Consider the following 27,708-nt stretch of genomic DNA (forward strand, 5'->3'; position numbering starts at 1 on the left):
CCATTGTGCTGCCTACTGAAATTCTTGGTGTGCTACTAAATTTTTCAACATGGTAGCACAGTGCTACCTGGGGAAAAGGTAAGCGTCAAGCCCTGCAATGTTGGTTGGCAAGTAGTGTTGTTCCGATACCATTTTTTGATCCCGATACCGATACCGATACCTGACCGTGCAGTACTTGCCGATACCGAGTACCGATCCGATACCACGGCGTTTGAAAAAAAAAAAAAAAAAAAAATGTTTTTTGAGCCGCATACTCACCTCGATGTAAAATTATTGCTAACACTTAGTCTGGCACTGCTCAAAACCTTTTTAAAACAGGAAAAAATACCAACAGAGAGTGAATGCTATAGAACTTTTTTTTATTGTCTACCTGGTATGGTGACAAGAAAATCAACCCCTTATAAAACCTGAAATGTGGCTCTCACAGATGCCAATCAGTGCAATATCCATTTAAGATATAAAACAGTCGTAGTAGTAGTGCAACAGCAAGTGAACATTTACAAACAAAATAACTTTAAGATATAAAACAGTCGTAGTAGTAGTGCAACAGCAAGTAAACATTTACCGCGTGAGTACCGCATTTACCGCATTTAAACATTTACCGCGTGAGTACCGCGTGAGCCATAAAAAGGCGGAATCCCACATTGTCAACAAAGGAGAGGGGCAGGTCACAGAGCACAATCATTTCAGACATTTTCTCAGTCATCTTTCTTGCCATTTCACTCGTCGCGTCCCACTGGTCCTTTTTATGGAATGCGCTACTCAGCATTTGTTGTTTTGGTCCATCCGTTCTCTTGCTCGCTGTCGCTGCAGTAGATGACAGAAACTCTTCGTGCTCTTTAATATGTTTTAGCTTTAAATGCTTAATTAAGTTGCTAGTATTGAAACTGGCAGCTTTAGTGCCACCCCTCGACACATTGAGACCGCAAATTGTGCATTTAGCCGTTGTACACACCGGACTATCCACCTTGAAATATCTCCAAACCGCCGACATGTTTTCCTCACTACACCTCTACAGCATGCGTGTTTGTTTTTCCGCGATAGTGAAAAGTGAAAACGAAAGCTGCCACGCCATTGGTTGAGAGCAGCTGCTCTGGGAGGAGCATGCCTGGGCATGTCTGCGCATGTCTGTTAGGAAGGCGGTGTCAGGTTACAGACAAGCTGAGAAAAACGCAACGTGGTATCGGGAGTTATTATTTGTTAGTACTCGCCGATACCGATACCAGCATTTTTGTAAGTATCGGTGGCCATGCCGATACTAGTATCGGTATCGGAACAACACTATTGGCAAGCACATGGTTCATTGTTGCAAACAAACATTGATGTGCTTGCTAGCTAGCTAGCGCTTGGAATGTGTTGCTAACGGTAACGTCAATAGGGCTATAGCGCTAATACTTCCTGATATCCGCGAGTGGGGGGCGCAAGTTAAAACGGTCTCAGCGTAGGAACGCTGACAAGCAAGATCCAGGTGTTTGTCAACAAATGCCTGCGGTACATCCTCAAGCTGTGGTGGCCCATCAGAATCACAAATGAAGAGCTGTGGAGAATAACAAACCAGGACAGCATAGCTACCACCATCAAAAGAAGAAAGTGGAGCTGGATAGGGCACACCCTTAGGAAGGACTCCAACAACATCACTAGACAGGCCTTGGACTACAACCCGCAGGGGAAGAGGAAAGCTGGAAGGCCGAAAAACACCTGGAGACGTTCCACACTCCAAGACCTGAAGAACATCGGGGTGAGCTGGCAAGAAACAAAGGCCCAGGCCCAAAAGAGAGTGAGATGGAGAGCTCTGGTGGACACCCTATGCCCCTCAACGGGGTGAAGAGGACTAACTAACAGCGTAGGAACGTTGGATTTACTCAGGAAGTGGTAGAAGTTTGACTGGTGGTCAATGCGAATGTGAATGAATGAATGAATGGTCTTTATTGTCATTGCTACAGTACAGGTACCAAACAACGAAATTTAGGAGGTGAATGTGTGATCTTTGCTACGTTAATAGATGATGCATTTACCAAGTGATCAGTATTTAGCCTGTATGGTATATATAGTATATGTATGTGTGTATATATATATATATTTATATGAAGATGTTATAGCTAGCTAGCTACGATTTATTATCGAAATAATAAACAGCAAGCAAGATCCAAAACTAGGGCCGGTGGAGGAGGGCAAGTGTCACATTGGACAGACTACCAAAACAGAAAAATTAAGTATCTTAACTACAGCAAGTGACACATCAACCTCTATTTCATGATTTTTAAAATATATAATGACTTAGATCATTGATCGGCAACGACACTATATAATTGTTTGCCTGACTGGCCATCGGATTTGGGCTTCTAATAGCTAAAAAGCAATACTGTTTTCTTATTATAACGTATAAAAGTAGCAAAGACCATACATTTGCATTGACCGCAAGTCAAACTTCTAACCATAATAATATGGAATATTAATGTTAATTCTACCACCCAGAAACTGGGTCGACGGGCGGGGGCGGAACGTTTTAACTGTCTAGATATCATCACAAAACATGGTACCTGGAAAATCAAGAGGTGGTATGGAAAATGATTTCAAGGCAAGCATGGCAACCCTGTTGTGTCCCTGTCTCCGTCTGATGAGATCCCAAGTAGAGGGTATGCAGGTGCCATGGCAACAGTGCCTCATTGTGCCACAAGACAGTGGCAGGTAATCAGCTTGAAACAGAGGCTTTCAACACCGCTACTGCGTCACGCTTTGTTGCCTCAACCTTTTGGGTTGTTAGCTTAAGTTATTTTATGACTTAGTTCAATAATTAATTAATAAATTCAGTTACAGTTCTTTTCTAATAGTGGGCTGTGCCACATTTGAATTAACAATAGGCCTTCAATTTCCACTGAGACCATAACATGACACATTTCATCACATTTTAAAGCAAGATTAATATTTTTTATATTTGACTTTTTACACTTAGTAGGGCGAGGTCATTTTTCAGTTTGAGACAGATCATGAAACGGCAGATTGTACAGTGGGGTGCAAACATTTGGGCACCCCTAGTCAAAATGTATTTTACAATTAATATCTAAGTGAAAAGAAGCAAACCTAACCTAAGTGGTACAAAGTTAAACATGACACATTTCTTCACATTTTAAAGCAAGATTAATTTTTACTTTTTACAGTTTCAAAATAATAAAACTATTATTGTTTTATAACAACAAATGGCCTTGTGCAAAAGTTTGGGAATCCTGTGAGCTAGTACTTTGTAACTCCTCCTCTGGCAACTATAACAGCTTGTAAACACTTCCTGTAGCCAGCTAAGAGTCTTTCAATTCTTGTTTTTGTAATTGTTCCCCATTGTTCCTGGCAGAACACCTCTAGCTCAGAAATATTCTTCGGCCTTATTGCATGCACGGCATGTTTGAGATCTCTCCACAGATTTTCAATAATATTCAAGTCTGGGGACTGTGATTGCCATTCCAAAACCTTCATCCGTCTTTCCTGGAGGTACTTCATGGTTGATTTTGAGGTACGCTTTGGATCATTGTCTTGCTGGAATACCCAACCTCTCTTCAACTTCAATTTCTGGACTAACCTTCGAACATTAGCCTCTAGAATGTCTTGATATTTGGTGGAATCCATTCTTCCTTCCACCCGCACAATATTGCCTGTACCCCCAGCTACTACACAACCCCAAAGCATAATGGATCCACCACCATGCTTAACAGTTGGCAAGGTGTTCTTCTCTACAAATGCTTCACCCTTTTTTCTCCAAACATACCTTCTTTGGTTGTGGCCAAAAAGTTCAATTTAGTTTTTGTCAGCCCAAAGCACATTGTTCCAATAGGCTTCAGGTTTCTCAAGGTTTTCTTTTGCAAACTTCAGACGCTTAATTTTGTGTTGAGGTCATAGGAAAGGCTTCTTTCTGGCAACTCTGCCATGTAGGTCTTTGTTGTTTAAGGTACGCTGTATTGTTGTCCTGTGTCTGCTACTCTTTTTTGCAGCTCTCTTGTAGTGATGTGTGGGTTCTTCTGAGCATTTCTCACCAGAACTCGGGCCATTCTATCTGAAAATGTTCTTGGTCTTCCAGATCTTGTTCCATTTATTTTCCATTTTCTGATGATGTTTCTGACAGTGGAAATGGGTAGTTTGAAACGTTGCAAGAGTTTTTTGTAGCCTTCTCCTTGATGGTGCAAGTGAACTATCTTGATTCTGACATCCTTGGACAACTGTTTAGAGGAACCCATGGTTTTTAACACCAGACACAACAGCCACCGCAGTCGGATACTTTAGAAGGCATGGAGTTACTTCAGAATACCGTATGTAGTTCAACCCTGGAATTATATTCACCTGACTCATTGAAGCCCTAAAGAGTAAATCACCTTGGTCTGGGCCTTAGTAATCATCTTCTCAAAAGGTAACAAAGAATAATCCAAAAGGGTTCCCCAACTTTTGCACAGGGCCCTTTTCCTTTTTTATAATTTAAAAACTCTGAAAAATAAAAATAAACCTTGCTTTTAATTTTGCAGAAAGGTGTCATGTTTAACTTTGTAGCCTTTAGTGTTCACGTTTCCTTTAAATCACTTGGAGATTAATTGTAACAGACATTTAAACCAGGGGTGCCCAGATGTTTGCACCCCGCTAGACCAAAAATGGATGCACTCACTGTAAGTCACTTTGGTGTCTCTGCTGCTGGCTCCTGGGGCTGTTATTATTAGCATGCGGATTGGCTTATGTGAGGAAATCAGGTTGTGTTCCCCTAAACATTGCATGATTTCCCCTGAGTGGCCATGGAATGCGGGATCAGAGGATGATGAGGAGGAGGAGGAGGAATAGAACGTAGAGGTTCCAGTTACAATGTACCAAGGCTGTGGGGTGTCTGTGTTTGTAGCCAAATCAGAAGTTAGGATAGGTATATAGACAGTTATTCAGTAAAAGTTTAGAACCAATGTATAATTGGTAGCTTAAATGGACATGGTTATTGGTCCAGGACATACCAACCAAAATACCTTCAGAGCTTCTCTGTCTCTACACATTCCAGCCCAAATGTTTTCCAGTCAAACCCAATGACTCACATGCTTTTGCTCTGAGCACCATGTAATGCCAAAGGAAGCTCATTCTTCTGAGCATTTCCGCATTGCTGAAGTCTCCCTTCTCATTGTGTTTCAGGAATGTTTCAGTAAAGGTGTGTTTCCTCATTGTACAACATTTCAAGTGTTCCATTGTACTGCAGTGTTTTAGAATAGAGGCCGGGTAGAGTTATAGCAATGTCTGAGTGGTTACTGTCAACATCTGTTCTCACATGACAATATAAGATAAGACCTCTGGTAGCCCTGTGTTCACACCCCAGTAAGGCCTCTGGTAGCCCTGTGTTCACACCCCAGTAAGACCCCTGGTAGCTCCCCTGTGTTCACACCCCAGTAAGACCTCTGGTAGCTCCCCTGTGTTCACACCCCAGTAAGACCTCTGGTAGCTCCCCTGTGTTCCCACCCCAGTAAGACCTCTGGTAGCCCTGTGTTCACACCCCAGTAAGACCTCTGGTAGCCCTGTGTTCACACCCCAGTAAGACCTCTGGTAGCCCTGTGTTCACACCCCAGTAAGACCTCTGGTAGCTCTGTGTTCACACCCCAGTAAGACCTCTGGTAGCTCCCCTGTGTTCACACCCCAGTAAGGCCCCTGGTAGCCCTGTGTTCACACCCCAGTAAGACCTCTGGTAGCTCCCCTGTGTTCACACCCCAGTAAGGCCTCTGGTAGCCCTGTGTTCACACCCCAGTAAGACCTCTGGTAGCCCTGTGTTCACACCCCAGTAAGACCTCTGGTAGCCCTGTGTTCTAGGGGTGCAACGGTTCTCGGTTTTTTTACGGACGGTGCGGTTTGCGTTCCACGGCTCATTTCACTAGTGAACCGTGACGGTTTTCGGTTTTCGTTTTCGTTTTTTTTTATTTTTTTTTATTTATTTTTTTACCTTTATTTTACCAGGAAGTCACATTGAGATTAAAACCTCTTTTACAAGAGAGACCTGGCCAAGACAGGGTCAAAATAGTAGCTTAAAAAAACAGTTCAGATAACAAGACAGGACATAAGACAGTGGCAACAATACAATAGACAAACAATGGTAGGGGTATTTACTGTCGTGTTTCGTAATGTAAACGCGTGAGACAACTGTTAACTATATATCACGTACTTTATTTACCATCCAGTTCCACCATTCATCCCACTCTGCCCGCTTTCCCACTGCGCATCTCTCCCCTGTATCCCCAACTCATTCCCATTGGTCTACAGCATAAGCGTCACACCATATATTAACATAACACCACATCTCCCCTTTCTAGAGACAAAGGGTAGACTGCCTTTGCCTCGTCAGACCTTAGAGGATTATTCTGCCTCTTTTGTTGTAAAGGTCTGTCCCTGTGTAAATCCTGAACATACGTTACTATAGCGGTTTGATCCATAAATCTCCAAACTAACAGGGCTACTAAAAGTGCTCAAACTAGACCCCATCCAACGTAACATGGAATAACTTTTCCTTAAATACAACAGTAACATTACCCATATACTCCTTTTTTTTTTTTTTTTTTTTTTTTTTAGGGTAAACACTTATACAAACACTTGTCCACATTTCTCAGTTACATGTCAAACCTCCTAGGTTTAACCACTGCTCTCCCCCCCCTTGTTCTGAGCGTGGGAGTCTCTGCAGGTGGGGCCTGTGTTCCGACTGCAGGTGACATGGGAGCCTGCCCAGGGGTCGGGTCTGGGGCCGGCTCCGGGGCTTGTTGCTGCGGCGGGGAGCCCCTGTCTTGTGTAGGTGTGTGTAGGGGTATCAGATGCTGTCGGTTGCGTCTCACCACCCCCTGGGGCAGGCCCACCAGGTAGGACCTCGGAGTAGAGTGGTTTCGGAGCACAGTTCCCGACGTCTTAGCATCCGTGACCCATACCTGCTCTCCCGAAGACAGGTCACAGAGGGGTCTTGCACGGTGTCGCCGGTTGTAGTTTACCGCATCCGACCTCCCTTTCACCTCCTCTTTCCGCGCGAACGCGTCGCTGTCCGGCAGTGTAGGGACCAGTCGAGAGGGCAGCACTGGCACCGTGGTGCGCAGACGTCGGCCCATGAGGAGCTGGGCCGGGCTGTACCCACTCTGAAGGGGTGTGGCTCGGTAGGCGAGTAGAGCCAGGTAGGGGTCGCTCGCTTTTTTCAGGAGGTTTTTCATAGTCTGGACTGCCCTTTCTGCTTCACCATTACTCTGTGGAAACCTTGGGCTGCTGGTGATGTGTCTGAACCCGTACGCAGCAGCAAAGGAGGTGAAGGCTTGACCAGAAAACTGAGGCCCATTATCTGACATCAGGACCTCCGGGATGCCATGGCGGGCAAACATGGACTTCAGATGTACAATAATGTCAGTGGACCTGGTGTGAGACAATTGGGCAATCTCAACATACCTGGAGAAGTAATCGACGACGAGTAGGTATGTGTCTTTTCCCAGGACGAACAGGTCGGCCCCCAACTTCTGCCATGGTCTTTCAGGGCACTCTGACGGCATGAGAGGTTCTCTGGGATTCTGTCGCTCCTGAATGCATGCCCTGCAATTGAGCACCATTTCATTTACCTGTTGGCTGAGTCCAGGCCACCACACAGACTGGCGGGCACGCTCCTTGCACTTCACAACACCTTGGTGTCCTTCGTGTAGTCTGGCCAGCACGTCGTTCCTCATTACTGAAGGTATCACCAGTCGTGTGCCTTTCAGCAGTAGACCGTCTTCCACTGTGAGCGTAGCTTGCTCCCGCCAGTAGCTCTTCAGCACAGGTTCCTGGCTTGCGTGGTCAGGCCATCCCTCTGTGCACAGCATCATAACACGTGAGCAGACACTGTCAGCATTTAGCTCCTTCCTCAGGTTTTCCATATATGAGGCACCAACGGGTAGATTGTCCATTACACAGTCCACATATATATTGGTGCTCTCCATTAGCTCCTCTTCTGATGTAGACCTGGATCTTGTCACTGGGGAGCGCGACAGCGTGTCTGCTGTCCAGAGTGATTTTCCTGGCACGTGCACGATCGAATATGAGTAGCGCATCAACCGCATCCTGAAACGCTGGATTCTTGGCGGCAGAAGATCCAGGGCTTGGCCTCCCAGTAAGCTGAGAAGGGGTTTATGGTCGGTCTCCAGGCAGAAGTGTTTTCCTATGAGGAAATCCTGGAACCGTTCGCAGGCCCATGTGAGGCCCAGGGCCTCCTTCTCGATCTGTGCGTATCTTTGTTCTGTGGGAGTGAGGGACCGAGACGCGTAAGCCACAGGCTTCCATTCAACCCCCCACCTCTGGAGCAGAACACCTCCCAAGCCAAACGAGGATGCGTCGGCTGACACTTTGGTGTCTCTCTTTTGATCATAGACCGCCAGCACTGGAGGAGAGGACAGGGCTTCCTTCAGTGTTCTGAATGCTGTCACCTGGGCCACGTCCCAGGCCCAGCTGTTTCTTTTCGAGAGAAGGTCACGGAGCGGCTTGTCCTTTTCTGCTAACTGGGGAATGAATTTTCCCAGTTGATTGACCATTCCAAGAAAGCTTCGCAGCTCGCTGACGTTTGAGGGCTCCTTCATCTCCATGATGGCCTCCGTCTTCCTCGGATCTGGGCGGACCCCTGTAGCCGTGACGATCTGGCCCAGGAAGACCACCTCACTCTTTGAGAGTTCACATTTGTCCATATTCAGGGTGATGTGGGCCCTTTCCACCCTTTTCAGTACTGCGTGGAGTCGAGCATCGTGCTCTTCCTGATCCCGCCCCCACACCAGCAGGTCATCGATGTGGCATATCACACCTTCCAGCCCCTCGGTTACCTCCGCCATCATGCACTGAAAATGTTCAGGTGCTGAGGCAATTCCGAAAGGAAGGCGGTTGAAATGAAACCTTCCGAATGGGGTGATGAACGTAGTGTACTTGGCTGATTCTGCTGCAAGTGGAACCTGCCAAAACCCCATGTTTGCGTCCAGTTTACTGAAAACCTTTGCTCCGGCAAGCATCCCGAGGCTCTGCTCTATCGACGGCAGAATGTACTTCTCCCTGCATACAAACTCGTTCAAGCCGGTCAGATCCACACATAGACGCACTGATTTACCGTCCTTTTTGGGGACGACCACCATGGCGGCGCACCAGTCGGTTGGCTCTTCCACGCGGCTGATGACACCCAGGTTCTCCATGCGCTGGAGCTCATCTCTGACTTTCCCCATCATAGGCAGCGGAATCCTCCTGGGGGTTTTCAAGGAAAATGGCACAGCACCCGGTTTGAGTTTTATGGTGTATGCTTGTTGTACCTCACCCAGGCCACTGCACAGCTTGGGGTAGGTCGTCTTGAGGGTCTCCATGTCTACGCTGTTGACACGGAGGAGTAAGCCCAGGGCTACGATGGCTGGCCTCCCAAGCAAAGGCGTGCTCAGGTTATTCACCACATAGACCTTCTCCGTGGTCTGCTTGCCTCTTCTCCCCAGCTGCAGCTTGGTGAACCCTGCCACGTCCAGCGGCATTCGTCCTGGACCAAACAAAGGTTTCTCTGCTTTGTGGAGAATGGGTGGCTGTGTGTTAGCAAACATGTTAGCAAAAACAGCCTGTGACACAACAGTGACATCGGCTCCAGTATCGAGCTTGAAGGTGACCTGTTTTCCCATCACTTCTATTTCTACAATCCATGGATCAGCCTCTGACATCACAGAACCAAGGAACCAGCCCTCCACCTCTTCTTCAATACCGTGCACAGCTTTACCTGCAAGGCACACACGCTTGTAGTGACCCATTTTTCCACAGGAGTGACACTTCACCTCGTTGGCAGGACACTCCAGCTTGGGGTGTGGCACGCCACCACATTTGTAGCACTGGGAGCTGCTCTGGCTGCTGTGTGCCTTTGCTCCAAAGCTCTTATACATGTTAGGTTTGGGCTTTTCCTTTGGCCTCCCTTTAAACACTCTGTCTACAGAGCTGACGTCCATCTGCACTGCACTACTGCTGCTGTCACTCCTCAGTGTGCTTTGCTGCTTTTTGATCTCCTCTGATTGTCTCGCCATGTTGATAGCTTTTTCTAAGTCCAAGTCTTTTTCCATTTGCATGCGTTCTGAGAGCCGCAAGTCTGCCAGCCCTACCACTAACCTATCCCTGATCAGTTCATCATGCAATTGTCCATAATTGCAGTGCTCTGCCAATGCATACAAGGCAGTGACAAATGCATCCACGGTCTCATTTGCTTCCTGTTTGCGCATGTTAAATCGCGCACGTTCGTACACAATGTTCTTTTTCACTACGAAGAAAGATTGAAAGCCATCCCTCACTTTACTGTACAGATGCAGGTCTCCCTCGCTGAGTTTCAAACCCCTCAAAACATCGTCGGCCTCATCTCCCATACAATAAATCAAAGTGTTCACCTGATTATCATCAGAGCTGGCGGCTAGATTGCTTGCCTGTCGGAACCTCTCAAATCTCCGTATCCACTTTGTCCACTCGAGCGGCTTCGAAAAATCAAAAGGCTCCGGCGGCTGAATGTTGAACGTCGCATTTGTAGTAGCCATTCTGCTAGCTTCCTCTTCCTCATGCGGCACGTTGTCGTTAGCCAGCTGCTCGTCTTCTTGTCCGCTAGCCAGCTCGCCGTCAGCATGTAACGTGGAATCGCTCATACAACCTGTCGATTAGGCACATCACTGGTGGATCTTCTCTGTACTGATTTAGTTCAACAGCACTTCTGACACCATGTCGTGTTTCGTAATGTAAACGCGTGAGACAACTGTTAACTATATATCACGTACTTTATTTACCATCCAGTTCCACCATTCATCCCACTCTGCCCGCTTTCCCACTGCGCATCTCTCCCCTGTATCCCCAACTCATTCCCATTGGTCTACAGCATAAGCGTCACACCATATATTAACATAACACCACATTTACAAGGTGATTAAAACATTGAGAAGTCTAACCAAAGCAGGTACAGCGAGCGGTGACCACATCCTTTAATCTACGCTTTAAGATACTTATGGAAATAAGGGCCTCTAATTTAAAAGTAGTCTGTAGGTCATTCCAAGACCAAGGGCCATAATAAGACAAGCTTGCCCTTCCAACATTGTTCATGATAAGTGGCACCTTGTATTGTAGCCATCTACGAGACCTGAGACCCGAGCCACTCGGTATAGGGATGAACTTCAGGCCCAGATAATTCGGTAAGAAGCCAGAGATGATTTTAAACACAAGAGTGTACCAGTGTTGGAGCCTTCTGACAGAAAGAGATGGCCATCCAACCAGACTATACAGTACAGTGATGGGTCCTGAAGGCACTATTGGTGATGTATCTTAGAACCGAATGATACAGGGGGTCTAGCTTGGATAAAGTGGACAGAGAAGCAAACCTATATACTGTATCACCATAATCCAATTGTGAAAGGAAAAGGGCGGAGACAAGACGTTTTCTGGAAGCCAAGGAAAAGCAAGATTTAAATCTATACAGGAAGCCCACTGTACGCTTAAGCTTTATGGCGAGAAGATCAATTTGGCCGCGTTCGTAAATTAGCTCTGAGAGCGCCGGAGCGTCCACGTGAATGCCTCGAACGCGGCCTTTGGTCAGAGGTCGAGTTGGTCTGGAACGTTTGTTTCTGAACCGAACCGTACCGAAAACCGTGACCCAAAATACCGAACCGTACCGAACCGTGGGCCAACTGAACCGTTGCACCCCTACTGTGTTCACACCCCAGTAAGACCTCTGGTAGCCCTGTGTTCACACCCCAGTAAGACCTCTGGTAGCCCTGTGTTCACACCCCAGTAAGACCTCTAGTAGCCCTGTGTTCACACCCCAGTAAGGCTCTGGTAGCTCCCCTGTGTTCACACCCCAGTAAGGCCTCTGGTAGCTCCCCTGTGTTCACACCCCAGTAAGGCCTCTGGTAGCCCTGTGTTCACACCCCAGTAAGACCTCTGGTAGCCTTGTGTTCACACCCCAGTAAGGCCTCTGGTAGCCCTGTGTTCACACCCCAGTAAGACCCCTGGTAGCTCCCCTGTGTTCACACCCCAGTAAGGCCCCTGGTAGCCCTGTGTTCACACCCCAGTAAGACCTCTGGTAGCTCCCCTGTGTTCACACCCCAGTAAGGCCTCTGGTAGCCCTGTGTTCACACCCCAGTAAGACCTCTGGTAGCCCTGTGTTCACACCCCAGTAAGACCTCTGGTAGCCCTGTGTTCACACCCCAGTAAGACCTCTGGTAGCCCTGTGTTCACACCCCAGTAAGACCTCTGGTAGCCCTGTGTTCACACCCCAGTAAGACCTCTAGTAGCCCTGTGTTCACACCCCAGTAAGGCTCTGGTAGCTCCCCTGTGTTCACACCCCAGTAAGGCCTCTGGTAGCTCCCCTGTGTTCACACCCCAGTAAGGCCTCTGGTAGCCCTGTGTTCACACCCCAGTAAGACCTCTGGTAGCCTTGTGTTCACACCCCAGTAAGGCCTCTGGTAGCCCTGTGTTCACACCCCAGTAAGACCCCTGGTAGCTCCCCTGTGTTCACACCCCAGTAAGACCTCTGGTATCTCCCCTGTGTTCACACCCCAGTAAGACCTCTGGTAGCTCCCCTGTGTTCACACCCCAGTAAGACCTCTGGTAGCCCTGTGTTCACACCCCAGTAAGGCCTCTGGTAGCCCTGTGTTCACACCCCAGTAAGACCTCTGGTAGCCCTGTGTTCACACCCCAGTAAGACCTCTGGTAGCTCCCCTGTGTTCACACCCCAGTAAGACCTCTGGTAGCCCTGTGTTCACACCCCAGTAAGACCTCTGGTAGCCCTGTGTTCACACCCCAGTAAGACCTCTGGTAGCCCTGTGTTCACACCCCAGTAAGACCTCTAGTAGCCCTGTGTTCACACACCATTAAGGCCTCTGGTAGCTCCCCTGTGTTTACATTAAGTTAACACTCAGTACAGCAGGTAGCAGTGAATATCCAACATTGGATTTGGATCTGCTTAGATGATAGAAGTTGACTACGTGGAGCTCTCTCTAGTGTTTATTTAACTAATGGTCAGGTGCAAAGTTATAGAAGCATATACCCGCCATAATGAAATCTTAAATTCAATGTGACAATCTTAATCAATATTGTGTTTTGTAAATACTTTTCCCAAATGTGTATGCACAATGAAAATTGAAATAAAAAATTCGGTATTGCATCATGTTCATGGATAAGTATGTAAACCCCTCAAAAAAAGTTCGGAAACGTTATTTTGGTTGATTATTCCTCCCCTTTAATAATACCAATTGGTATTGTATTTTATATCGTTGGAAAGCCAGATTAGTCACCTTTACAATGAGGTACAACTTGTAAAGGTGATCATGCATTCGTGGAATGAGCAACACAGTTAAACGTGTGGGTAGCGGCCCAAAACTATTTGCCAAAATCCCCTATATTCTTCTGTTGGTATTCACTCTCGTTTTGAGTTGCTTGGTGGATTGGATGATTGCACTCTCCCACAGTAATAAGGAAAAAACAACACATATTGGCCATTTTTACACTTTATTAATTTTACACTCTCAGGGACCTCAGTAGCGTGTGGAAGATCCATATGCAGTCACAACAGCTTGGCACCTCCTCATGCAGGTCACCAGCCTGGTCACACACTGCTGTGGGACGGCATCCCATTTCTCAACTAGGATTTGCCGCAAGTCAGCCAACATGGTTGCGTTGGTCACTCTGGCACGTACAGCACCCAAGCTGATCCCACAAGTGTTCAATTGGGTTGAGGTCTGGACTCACGGCAGGCCATTCCACCCTCTCCACTCCCAAATTCTGGAGGTGCTCTGTGATGATCCTGGCTCTGTGGGGGTGAGCGTTGTCCTCCTGGAGGATGGAGTTAGGTCCCAGATTCTGGAGATATGGGATCGTCACTGGCTCCAGAATATCATTCCTGTCAATTAGGTGCCATTCAGGTGCCATTCACACACCTGTGACTGGCATACACCTGCCAGCACTTGAAGCTCAAAACGAGAGTGAATACCAACAGAAGAATATTGCAGGGGATTTTGGCAAAGGAAAAATTGGGCCTCTACCCTCACGTTTAGCTGTGTTACTCATTCCACGAATGCATGATCCTTACAAGTTGTACCTCGTTGTAAAGGTGACTAATCTGGCTTTCCAACGCTATAAAATACAATACCAATTGGTATTATTAAAGGGGAGGAAGATTCGACTGAAATAACGTTTCCAAACTTTTTTTGAGGGGTTTATAATGCCTAAAGACAAACATAAAAAAAACATCTGCTGACATTTAATGATCATAGTACTGTCTGGTACAACACTGCCACATTGTAAAATGAAATGCAAACGCTTTAATACAAATGTTTGTCATTTCATTTCTGTGTTGTGATCACATGACTCAGATGAATACAAATATACAGTTGTAACACTTTTCCATACTCTGATAATTATGAGGCTGATCATTGACTGTCAAAATGTCTATTGTCATGCACTCCCTTCCACAGTGGAAATTGCATCGCAATCCCATTTTAATTTTTTATTTTATCTTGACCATGTTCGACCTGTCTATCAATATTTTATTGATCAGTTAATCATTCACAGTGGCTGCGGTTGAAGACGCTCAACAGGTATCATCAAATATCAGCAGAATGCTTGTGTGTCGTGAGGAGATTCATATGATCTCTGTTGAATCCTGGCTTTGTTTGGCGCCCCCCTCAGGCCCGGTGGTGTATGTGCTGGACCTGGCGGACCGACTCATCTCAAAGGCTTGCCCCTTCGCTGCCGCTGGCATCATGGTGGGGTCCATCTACTGGACCGCTGTCACGTACGGGGCCGTCACCGTCATGCAGGTGAGAGCACGGTCTCGCTCTACCACGCTCACATGTAGAAAGTAGAGCTGGGACACCATAAAAAAAAATCAAATTAATTAAGCGCATTTTAATCGCATATCAATATTTGACACGAGAAGCAAGAGTTTTCAATTCAAGTGGATTTGGTATACGAGTGAATCAATGAATAGACATACCGTATTTTCCGGACTATAAGTCGCTCCGGAGTATAAGCACCAGTAAAAAAAAAAAATGCGTCATGAAGAAAAAAACACATAAGTCGCACTGGACTATAAATCGCATTTATTTAGAAATGTATTTCACAAAATCCAAGACCAAGAACAGACATTTAATCTGGAAAAGCAAGTTATTCAACTACACAATAGCACACAGAACAACAGGCTGAATAGGCTAAATTAACATAACAAGCCACATTAACAGTTATTCAGCTACACAATAGCATAAAGAACATACCTAGGAGGCTGAATAGGCTACATTAACATAACAAGCCAGCTAGTCCAACAAGCAAGTTACCAGTAAACAAGTTCACCAAGATCCTGTTAATGTTTCAGTTAATTCTTCAGTGGTACAGGAGCAGCATATAGTTGTAACAACGATTATTTATTTTTTACGTTGCCGCGGTGTCTCTCCTTGAACTACAACTCCCTGCTTACGCTGTAATGTTGTACGAGGGCCAATAGGATTCGGATATGTTGGCACATGACTAGTATTTTGACTGGACCCAACATGAGACTGGATGTGACAGGTTTTTTTCAAGAGTAGACCTATATCCACAGGGATTGACGAAGTACTGCGGCAGGCAAAGCAAGAAACTATCCACATTGTCTACAACTTTTTGGCTAGATTTATAGACGGACATCAGCGACGCACATCGATGAACGGGAGCTTCCCGGTGAGCGCTATTTGCCTACTTTTAAATGCAAAAAACGGCTTGTCTTTAGCTCAAACCGTTTCCGAATTATGAACTTCTAAAGAAGGTATGATATTTGGGAGCGCTGGCGTTCCTGTGGGTCTGAGAGGGTTTAACTTAAAATAGTGAAAAGAGGACGAGGGAGGCTAGTGTTCATTTGGTACTGTAGTCTACAGTCTGTAGATTTGTCTATTTTTTGGCTGACGATCTCTTGGTTTGCTCACTTCCTCCGGATGAAATTACAAACGTATCCATATTTTTTCTCAGGCTAGTATAGCCAGATAAAAGGATCAACCCACTTGTTAAAAGGCACCAGAATACACGAAATTGCATCTACTCTGTTAAAAACATTTGGGGGGGGAACCCCCCAGACCCCCTTTACGCTATCCTAGTGTTTCACTTTTGTAAAGCACAATACGTTTGCATTCGGTTGTATGCATATGTGCTAAGGCTTATGTATTTGTAGCCTACTATTTTGATAGTAGGCTAATATATAGACACTTACAGCATGTGTTGCCTTCATTATAAGGCTTATATAAGACTTTACCGGTACATTTTTTGCGGCTCCAGACAGATTCGTTTTTTTGTTTTTTGGTCCAATATGGCTCTTTCAACATTTAAGGTTGCTGACCCCTGACCTAACCTAATGTTACACTAACCCTCCCCTACCCACCCAAATATCCTTGGTCAAAATAATAAACAGACCAACAGTTTAACATAATGTCACAAGTGCCATCTGAAATGGTAAAAAAAAAAAAGTGCAATTAAAATGCGCTAAAAGAAGTTAATGCGTTATTTTTTCTGTAATGAATCGAAATTAAGGCGTTAAAGTCCCAGCCCTAGTAGAAAGGTTTCAGCCCTAGTAGAAAGGTTTCAGCTCTAGTAGAAAGGTTTCAGCCCAAGTAGAAAGGTTTCAGCCCTAGTAGAAAGGTTTCAGCTCTAGTAGAAAGGTTTCAGCCCAAGTAGAAAGGTTTCAGCCCTAGTAGAAAGGTTTCAGCTCTAGTAGAAAGGTTTCAGCTCTAGTAGAAAGGTTTCAGCTCTAGTAGAAAGGTTTCAGCTCTAGTAGAAAGGTTTCAGCCCTAGTAGAAAGGTTTCAGCTCTAGTAGAAAGGTTTCAGCTCTAGTAGAAAGGTTTCAGCCCAAGTAGAAAGGTTTCAGCTCTAGTAGAAAGGTTTCAGCCCAAGTAGAAAGGTTTCAGCTCCAGTAGAAAGGTTTCAGCTCTAGTAGAAAGGTTTCAGCCCTAGTAGAAAGGTTTCAGCTCTAGTAGAAAGTTTTCAGCCCAAGTAGAAAGGTTTCAGCCCTAGTAGAAAGGTTTCAGCCCTAGTAGAAAGGTTTCAGCTCTAGTAGAAAGGTTTCAGCCCTAGTAGAAAGGTTTCAGCCCTAGTAGAAAGGTTTCAGCCCTAGTAGAAAGGTTTCAGCTCTAGTAGAAAGGTTTCAGCCCTAGTAGAAAGGTTTCAGCCCTAGTAGAAAGGTTTCAGCCCTAGTAGAAAGGTTTCACCTGTGTCACCTCGTCCCCTCTGGTGGTCATCTCAGGTGGTGGGCCACAAGGAGGGGCTGGACGTGATGGAACGGGCTGACCCTCTGTTCCTGCTCATCGGTCTGCCCACCATCCCCGTCATGCTGATCTTAGGGAAGATGATCCGCTGGGAGGACTATGTGCTCCGCCTCTGGAGGAAGTACTCCACCAAGCTGCAGATCCTCAACAGCATCTTCCCAGGTCAGAACACACTACCATAGGACAACAGCATCTCCCCAGGTCAGAACACACTACCATAGGACAACAGCATCTCCCCAGGTCCGAACACACGACGATAGCGACTTCCACCCTTCTGCAACACCAGTGTCATACTGAGTAGGTGTTTTGGGGGTGGGGAGGGGGGTCAGTGTTTTTTCTGACATAATCACTGGCCAGTGATTGATATGGGGGAACTGGACTCCTGGGTTCAGCCGGAACCTGCAAGCTGTTCTCCCTGCAGTCTGGGTTTGTTGGGCCAGAGCAGATGTGCTCCATCCCACTCGGCTGCCAGAAATAAAAACACACACTATACTGGTACTCTGAGTGGTTGCCTGTCATAGGCTGACGTTCACATCACATGATGAATGTGTATTACTTGAGGGAATATGATGTTGTGCTGGCAAAACATAAGCACCCACACTACATCTAATTTCAGAATCCAGAATCTAATTTCTCGGTCTCATCTTCCACCCTGCCCTATTTTAACTCACCCTTCACACGTTGCACAATTTGGAAACAGAGTTATCTGAAGATGTTCTCGGAGAGCATCGTGTGTTCAATTCCCAGTTTGAAAAAACATTTAGTTAATTCCCTACCCCCATTTCAACCCCTCTCTATTCGTCAATAGAATATGTGGCACCGGTGGGGACACTTAGTGGCGTAGCGGGTTAATGTAACCGCAGGGTTCCTGGTTCGATTCCGGCCATGGATCCTGCATGTCATCCCTCCTCTCTCTCTCTCACCCATCCTTCCTGTCAAAATCTCTACTGTCTCTATCAATAAAAAGAAAAATATGAGTGGGACTGCCCCACTCAGAAAAAATAACTCAAATAACCCCCCCCCCAAAATGTTTTTTGTGTGGCACAGGAAAATGTCTGATTATTACCCGCCCCACATACATTAAGTCTCGCTGTCGGTCTCGCCATTTAAACCAGTCAGACTACAACACAGCTATCCCTGGTCCCTCCTGTGCAGCTAACCCTGGTCCCTCCTGTGCAGGTATCGGGTGTCCTGTCCCTCGGATCCCTGCGGAGGCCAGCCCCCTGGCGGACCACGTGTCGGCAACCAGGATCCTGTGTGGCGCCCTGGTCTTCCCCACCATCGCCACCATCGTGGGCAAACTCATGTTCAGCAGTGTCAACTCCAACCTACAGAGGACCATTCTGGTGAGTACAGCAGGAAAGACCCTACTGTCTGGTCTCAAGCCATCCATGACAGCTAAGTTTACATCCATGACAGCTAAGTTTACATCCATGACAGCTAAGTTTACATCCATGACAGCTAAGTTTACATCCATGACAGCTAAGTTTACATCCATGACAGCTAAGTTTACATCCATCCATTACAGCTAAGTTTACAGCGGTAAGTCTGGAAATAACTTCGGGAGGGAGAAAAAAATCTGTTCTACAGACTGACAACCCTGTATAACAAATGTTGAGTTTGGGTAGGTGGGTGGCTCAGAATGAAGGTGGAAATTGAGCTCTCTCGTAAATAAATCTCTAACAGCAGCTAATGCAGACAGCCAACTTCGGCAAGCCTCTAGAACATGTGTCAAACTCCCGGCCCACGGACTGAATGCGGCCCGGCACCTCATTTTATGTGGCCGCGAGAAGCTTGCAAAGGATAGAATTTGCTTATAATACAATTCTATGCCGTTTTACAGAAGTACGGTGTCTATAAACTACATGTCCCAGCCAGGGCCGGTCTATGTGGTTGTTCTGTCCACAACCACTAGAGGGGGCCACACTTTTGTGATGCATGTCGATTTAAGTCAAGCTCAACCATCCGTCAATAAAAAACTCCTCTACCCGCGTCGACGTCAATGAAAAAATCTGAAAAAATAATATGAATAGTACCAAAATGTCCAAGAAAATAAAAGTGTATGCAGAGGGAAGGCAATTTAATGAGAGATGGGAAAGTGAGTACATGTTTGTGCTTATTGGAGACAAGCCAGTATGTCTTCTTTGCTACGAGGCAGTGCCCAAAGAATACAATTTACAGATGCACTTCGACACCAAACACATCAGTCAGTTTCACTATGTTTCAATTTAAACTTTCGTGGGAATCTTTTGGGGATTTGCTAATCTATACATTTTTGGAAAGGGCATTGTATGTTCTAAATAAGCTAGAACATTTTAACTGCTAAACCTACATTTTCAGGGTCAAGGAATCGAATGGTTGTAGTTACAAAGCTATTTTTACCCTTTTTTTTATATCATCCCATAAAAATGTGTAACTTATACTTTAAGAAATTGTAGTTTTTCTATTACTTCCATACGTGAGTCCACAGACCACAGTATGATCATGACAACCTCCTGCATTAGATAGTCTCGATGTTATGATTTAAACTTTTGATGGCTTTTTGGGGGGATTTGCTAATCTATAAATTTTTGGATGTTATGGCAACAGCCAGCAACCAGTAAGGCAATACAGAGGCAGTTAAATCTTTAGCCTAACGGCATATTTAATGATAAAAATAGGGAATGAAACAAAATAAATGAATGGGAGGAATGTGGGGAGTGTATGGTGTGCTGGTTGTTCTGTTTGTGGGATGTGTATTTACTCTATGTGTAATGACAGGCGGGTTGTGTCTCTTGACTATGTATAAGCGTTTATGCTATGTGTGATGTGATATGTGAATGGCGAGTCCAATGTGAGCTGGGCTGTTAGATTAGTTCATCATCATCACTTTCGTGCGTCACGGCTTGGGAATCGTCATCGTTCTGGCACTGGCTGCTGCACTGACACATGTCGGTACAGGCTAAGTTCTTAGCTCTGCATGAACATGGAATGGAATGGAATGGAATGGAATGGAATGGACTTTATTTGTCATTGCTACAGTACAGGTACCAAACAACGAAATTTAGGAGGGGTGGCTCCCCCGGTGTTAGGAAAGGAAAAAGAAAACACATTTTAGAAAAAGCATAGATGCATAAAATCACAAGAAGGTAAGGAGCTGGTTTACATCAATAAAGGCTATGTACACAATCCACTGTACTATACTGCACAGATAGTCAACTAGGGTTGTCATATTGCACAAAAAGTATTTTTTCACATTATTTTAAAGTGTCACAGTTTGCAGGCTTGAAAATGTACATGTTTGTGCCTCAGCACTAGCTGCCATACAATCAGTCCGGACTGTCCTGGGCCCAGAACTTAGGCCTTTTCTGTGTTCAGGGCCTTGACGGCCATGTGGTAGAAGCTGTTCTTCAGTCTGTTTGTCTTAGCGGCCGGGGTCCTGTACCTCCTGTTCGAGGGCAGCTTGACAAAGTGTTCGTGCGCAGGGTGGGTCGGGTCCTTGGAGATCTTGGAGGCCCTCCTGAGACAGCGTGTTTTGTACAGCTCCTCCAGAGAGGGGAGGGGGGCGCCGGTGATCTTCTGTGCTGTTCTCACGACTCTCTGTAGCTCATCTGCCATCTGAGAACATCTGCCAGAAGAACAGTCAGTTTTGCATTTGCATTGTACCATCTCAATGATGGACTTTGGGGCTGGGAGGACGTCTGTGGTTGTTGGTTTAAGCATGCCATCCTCATGTTTGGAGTACCCATTTTGCAGGGGATCCAATTGTGGATCCTGCAGAGCAATGGCTGCCTGTGCCCATACTCTTGTTTGCACATGGACCCTCAATATGTGCTGCTTCAGAGCTCCAAGTGTTGGAGGGAGCTTGTCACTCTCTGCCCTATCGTTGCAGAAGAGGTGCCATCGCAGTTGAGGGATTGTGCTTATGCTGATTAGGGATGCTCCGATCTGGATTTTTGGGGCCGATACCGATCACCGATTTGTTTCCTCAAGATCAACCGATTCCGATACCGATACCGATTTTTTTTTAAATACATAACTGACTGGATAGCCTAAATATTTTTTGCTTTTTAGACAAAAGTTTTGATCCATTAGGCATCAAGCAAACGCAGACCCATTTTTATGGCATAGTAAAGGTCTGGCCTATCACCCAGTTAGGGCCTGAAGCCCAAGTCAGTCGATATGGCTGTATAAAAGACATCATAAACGTGGCCTTCATGGTTTACATACTGTTACGTCCTCCTATGTTTTCTGTTCAGTTATCTGTCTTCCCCAGGAAAAAAAAAAAAAAAGATCGGTTTTTGCGATCGGCCATTTTTGCCGATCACCGATCGAGTCATTTGGAGTGAAATCGGCCGATTTAAATCGGTGGCCGATAAATCGGAGCATCCCTAATGCTGATGCCCTTGGGTGAGTAAGCTGCACACACAAAGGAAGCCAGTGTTGACAGCATTCCCTCTGTCACTTCTGCTTCACCCAAAAGCATCTGCAGAGCATCGATGACATTTTCATCTGCTTTGAGGTAGATCTGCAGCCACGTTGCCTTGCCTATACGGGAGAACCTCCCTGTGTTGTCGGCCCCAGTGAACGCATGGAATGCTGGCAAAGCCTTTACTCTCTCTGTACCTAGAGCCTGCCACAGTGGTTTAATCTGCACAACACCAGATGCCATATAAATGAACGTGTTCGTCAGCAAGAGATGATAGTTTGCTATGACTAGCACTAGAACGTCTGTGTCTGAGGAGATGAACACCAACTGTGCATCAGGTTGGTTTCGCTTTGATTCTAGCACAGCCTGGTGGATCAGCAGTGTGTCTGCTTCTTCGTGGTTGTTGTCCACGCAATCTTGCTACTGCAAGCACACTTAAATATATGTACAAGAACAATAAGTGTTGTTTATTTTAATTATAATAGGAGTGGGCTATAGAGGGCTAGTTTTTTGTTTAGGTCTTAGGTCAAATGGAATACAAAAAAGCAATCTCGAAATGACAACATTTTCGGTAGCTTAGTTAGCTAGCTTAGTTAGCTAGCTAGTGTTGTTAAATAAGTAGGCACATTTTATGATATGATAACATTATACTCTTTCACACAATAGTCATGAATGATATACACACACACACTATACAGTAATGGTTGGCTGGCTTAGTTAGCAATAGTCAAAATGTGGTAAAAATGAAGAGAATAGTGACTTACTGTAAATGTATCACTTGCTGTGGAGAATTCTGTCTTCTTGATGGGTCGCACCATATAATAAATAACTGACACTACAGTTGCCATGGTTACCATAAGGTTCCCATGAGATTCCATAGAATGCATGTGGGTCATTTTGAATGAATGAATGAATGGACTTTATTGTCATTGCTACAGTACAGGTACCAAACAACGAAATTTAGGAGGGGTGGCTCCCCTGGTGTTAGGAAAGAAAAAAAAAAAAAAACTTTTAGAAAAAAAAAACACAAGAAGGTAAGGAGCTGGTTTACATAAATAAAGGCTATGTACACAATCCACTGTACTATACTGTACAGATAGTCAACTAGGGTTGTCATATTGCACAATAGTATTTTTTCACGTTATTTAAAGTGTCACAGTTTGCAGGCTTGAAATTTACATGTTTGTGCCTCAGCACTACACCTGATTTTTTCAGTCCAGCAGCTGCCATACAATCCGTCCAGACTGTCCAGGGCCCAGAACTTAGGTCTTTGCTGTGTTCAGGGCCTGGACGGCCCTGTGGTAGAAGCAGTTCTTCAGTCTGTTTGTCTTAGCGGCCAGGGACTCACGTAGTAACAAAGTAACGAATAACGAAGTAATAGAAAAACTACAATTTCTTAAAGTATAAGGCTTAAAGTATAAGGGTTAAATAAAAAATAATAATAATTTAAAAAAAGAATACAAAAAACAGCTTTGTAACTACAACCATTGGATTCCTTGACCCTGAAAATGTAGGTTTAGCAGTTAAAATCAATGTTCTAGCTTATTTAGAAGCCAAGATATTACAAAACGTGTGTATTATGGTGGCCATTTTGTAAATGCCAAGATGGCCACCTTTCAGACATCTGTGCAAATGGAAACATATTTTCTGATTCCTCATACAATGCCCTTTCAAAAAATGTATAGATTAGCAAATCCCCAAAAAATTCCCACGAAATTATATAACAAACCTGACCCTCAGAACCAAGTATGCTAACTTTAGCCACGAAGCAAAACAAGAAAAGGTCCAAGAATTAAAAGGCAGCCTGCATTCTCAACAGAATATGTTTGCAAAAGGTACAGCAACAAATGATGCAGCAGTGAAAGCTAGCTTTATTGTGGCTGAAGAAATCACGCGATCATCAAAGTGTTTTTCAGAAGGTGCATTTTTAAAGCAGTGTTGCGCTGAAGGTACGTGAGCAGGTGTGCCCTGACCAGAAACAGACTTTTAACAACGTCAGCTTGTCAACAAACACTATCACAGACCCAGTCAGGGAGGTAGCAGGAAATCTGACGACACAGCTGGCTGAAGAAGCAGACAGTTATCTGGCGTTTTCATTAGCTTTTGACGAAAGCCCTGATATTACTGACACAGTGCAGCTAGCCATTTCTTTAAGAGACGTGAAGGCGAACATGTCTGTCATCTTCAATGCGGTGAAGAAATGAAATTACTCTGGGAAAAGTTGGTGGGGCTTACCGATGGCACACCTGAAATGTGTGGTGAGAGAACTGGCTTGGTTGGACTGGTGAAAGAGAAAATGCTCAAAAGTAACTGCCACACACCCCTGACAGCTTACCCCATTGCATTATCCACCAAGGATGACAAGATTCTGGAATTGGAGACGGCTTATGGTAGAGAAATTAACATTCAATTCACCGGCAACAGCTCTGGTGGACATTCCTGGACTACTATCTATGTATATGTACTCTGTGTGTGTGTGTTCATGCAGGCACATGTTTACTATAATCAAAGCCATTAGTTGGACTTATGCACACTGCAAGTCTATCTGCAGCCATTTGTTTTTGTAAAATGCCACACGACTGTTATCTATCACACAGGATCTCAGCAGATCAGCTGTTGGAACACAAACTATTTATATGCCACAGTCTGTATATTAGATCAAACAGTTATTTGTACCATAGTTCTGCCCCTCTCAACTGCGACCAAAAGGTTAAACAAAGTTACTAAATAGTGCTTGATAATATTTGTGTGATGGTGAAAAAGAAAAAGAAAAAAATAACTTTATTATTCACTTGAAAATGTTGATCTTTAATGGGTGAGTAATAATCACTCGTAATAATGAGGGTTTCTTAATATCATCAACTCATGGGATTTATGTTATAATAAGAGAAACTGAGAAATGTGCGTGTGTGTGCCCACAGTTGTGTCTATGTACATGCATATATATCCATGCACAATAGGGCTGGGTTCAAAAAATCGATTTCCCGATTCAGAATCGATCTTCATTAAAATGAGCGATTATCGATTCCTAAATCCCGAGATCGATTTTTTTTTTTTTTTTTTTTTTTGCTTGCAACTTCAACCCGCAACGAGATCTCGTGCTACAAGAATTGATCATATCTCATGCAACGTGAGGTCTCAACACTAAAATCTAAAAACATGGCGATGGCAGGGACACTCAAGTCACCACCAGGCTTAAAGTCAGATGTCTGGGTGCATTTTGGATTTTAAAAATGTGACGATAGAGATGAGCTGGACAAAAGCAAAGTCATATGTAAATAAAAAGTACATTCATGTAACTGCTTTGGAGTCAATTCATTGATATGTTTAACAATGCTACATGTTATAGGGTTCCTTGAACCATTTATAGCATTAATTCTGAGAATCTCTTTCATATTCAAGCAAAAAAGGTATATTTTAACTAGATCGAATCGGAATCGAATCGAATCGAATCGAATCGTGAATCGAATCGAATCGTGAGCTCACTGAGCTGGTGAATCGGAATCGAATCGTTTTGGGAAATCAGTGGCGATACCCAGCCCTAATGCACAAGCATGTGTTTTTGTTACCAAACTCATTTTTTAAATAAATTGTACAATAGTTGTACACTTGAATGTCTGCTTGCCATTATTTTTCCTAGACTACTGCTTTCAGAGCTAGTTATTAATTATTACTAAAACCAATAATAATCGAATGCAGAGGCAATTATGTAATATGATAGAGTAGATAATGTTAATGTTAATGTTAATTTTATTTATAATGCGCCCCCCATCCAACTTTTACATCGGCCCGGGGCGCAGCCCGGGTAAAGGAACAGATAAAGACAAGGACAAGGACAAGGAACACAGAAAGCAAACAGACACAGACTACTTAAACGAACATCTCAAGGGATACAATTTACAACAAATAGGGAGTAGACTTAGGGAACATCATTGTAGTTCTTAGGGGTACATTTATATAGTCTTACAGTTACAACCGGCCCTTTGAGGACAACCATAATAATGATGTGGCCCGGGATGAGACTGAGTTTGACGCCCCTGGGGCCTCATTTATAAAAAAAGTACTTGAACGTCATCTTTGACTTTCACGTAAGCACATTTTTCTTAACGGACGTAAGCATTATTTATAAAACGGGCTGCGCTTGTTTAAAGTTGCGTACGTGCTTCCTTCTATAAATACCAACGCAGGTAAAATGAACGCAGGTGAATGAGGTTTGTATTAACGCCCTGTGATAGCGGCTCAATTATAGCGGCTGAATTAAGACAAGTGCAATAATATAGGGTAGGCGTTCGTCTGGAAGCGGGAGAGGGCAGAGAAGGGTGGCTTCTCTGCAAGTTGCATTTGTAACGTTTGATCATGACAACTAAACAGGGAAATGCTTATACTCAGTAAACAAGTTGTAAAAGAAAATCAGGGGAGGTGGTGGATTTTATCATATGAGGACAATTTTAGCATCCCCTCAGCGTCAGTGACTTCAGTGTCAGTAACTTGGTAAAAATGTCATTGCATGTGTGTGTGCCCCCCTCTCACCTTGAAATAGCAGTAATACCACGTTCATTGATAAAATGACAAAGTATGGAAAGAGGGGGATGGCCGTTTTAGAAGGGGGACGATTTTTACTGTTTTTATTTCCCCCCTCAACTCTGTTTCACAGTTTTTTATTTCCCCCCTCAACTCGAGTGCTGCTTATACTGTAATAATATAATGGTCTTATTCTTATCAGGTGGTCTTATTCTTATATGGCTGCTCACTCCCGAGGCTGCAATCCGTAACTGGACCCTCTAAATCAAAAATCAGATTAAAAGACCCGAACTACCCACTGTACATACTTTGTGTTTTGTCCCCCGCCCCCACCTGTGGTGTATGTCCCCACCTGTCCTACCCGCTGTACATACCTTATGTTTTGTTGTATTGTTCTTCCCATGATGGATGTATTTTTATCTTGTAGATAGTAATAGTTATTTGTCTGTATTATCTTGTAGATAGTACTAGTTTGTTTTGTCTGTCTTACATGTAACGATGAATTGAGAATGAAGGACCCCAATTGAAATAAGCCAGTGGCTTTCTTGGGTTTTTATCCTGTTAGTTGACCTTGTATGTAATATGTACTTCCATGTACCTACTTCTGCAAATCTTCTAATAAAGTTTTCAATCAATCAATCACTCACTCCCAGACACCGGAGAAAATCCAGTATAATTTAGCGCGTGGCCGGGCAAGGTCCGTTGTGGAAAGCACTAGGCATGTTGAAGGGGAGATAGACAGCTCCGGAGGGATATAAAGGAAGACTGAAATACAATCATAAACATCAGTTCCTTTTAAATCTTGAATTAAACTCATTTTCTCGGCTGATAACAACATCGTTAATTTTATTACGAGCCACTTGCATGAATTACAGTAGGCAGTGCGGCTCACATGCCTGTAATAACTCCGCATAACCAGTAGGTAATGTGCGTACGCAAGGTCAATCACTCGACGTAGAGCTACGATCGTTTCCACGGTCAAATTGACTCACGTTGAAATTGTATAAATCACTATGTTGATGTGGTTTTCTACATACGACACGGGTAAGATCAAAAAGATCTTTGATCTAAGTACTTTCTATAAATGAGGCCCCTGATCTAGAACTTAGCGACTAATCTTGTGTTGGGGGGGTGTTGACGATAAGGCACAACCAGATTCAGAAGACAAATAACGACAGGCAGAATTCCTGCCCCTCCCCATCCGTCTAGAAGACTTTGAAGACAATAGCCTTCCAGACAGACGCCGGGAACATATGCAATTTGTGGGAGACAACATGTCTGGCCCTGTGAGAGTCCCCACCAGCAGACATACAGAGAGAGTCTGTCCCCACCACCAGACATACAGAGAGAGTCTGTCCCCACCACCAGACATACAGAGAGAGTGGGTCTGGGTCTCATAGGGGTTAAATGACTACAATGCTGTCATCTTCCTCCTACTGGCGTGTTCTGGTGATAACTGTTCGAGCCAATAGAAATGACTCAGCCAATTTGGGCACTCTTCTAGCTAATCTTTTAAAAGTCATGAA

The 27,708-nt window shown here is 44.6% G+C and overlaps 1 protein-coding gene across 1 annotated transcript in view; it reads left to right on the top strand.

Moving 5' to 3' along the window:
- marchf5 (membrane-associated ring finger (C3HC4) 5) overlaps positions 1-27,708 on the top strand; it is a 57,564-nt gene that overhangs the window by 28,740 nt on the left and 1,116 nt on the right. The window contains exons 3-5 of the mRNA XM_080535103.1: positions 14,659-14,789; positions 17,232-17,415; positions 18,433-18,599. Of these exons, the coding sequence (XP_080391229.1) occupies positions 14,659-14,789; positions 17,232-17,415; positions 18,433-18,599 (482 nt within the window). The remainder of the gene's footprint in view (positions 1-14,658; positions 14,790-17,231; positions 17,416-18,432; positions 18,600-27,708) is intronic.

This window comes from Nansenia antarctica (assembly GCF_963989245.1).
Source record: "Nansenia antarctica genome assembly, chromosome: 1".
Classification (NCBI taxonomy): domain Eukaryota; kingdom Metazoa; phylum Chordata; class Actinopteri; order Argentiniformes; family Microstomatidae; genus Nansenia; species Nansenia antarctica.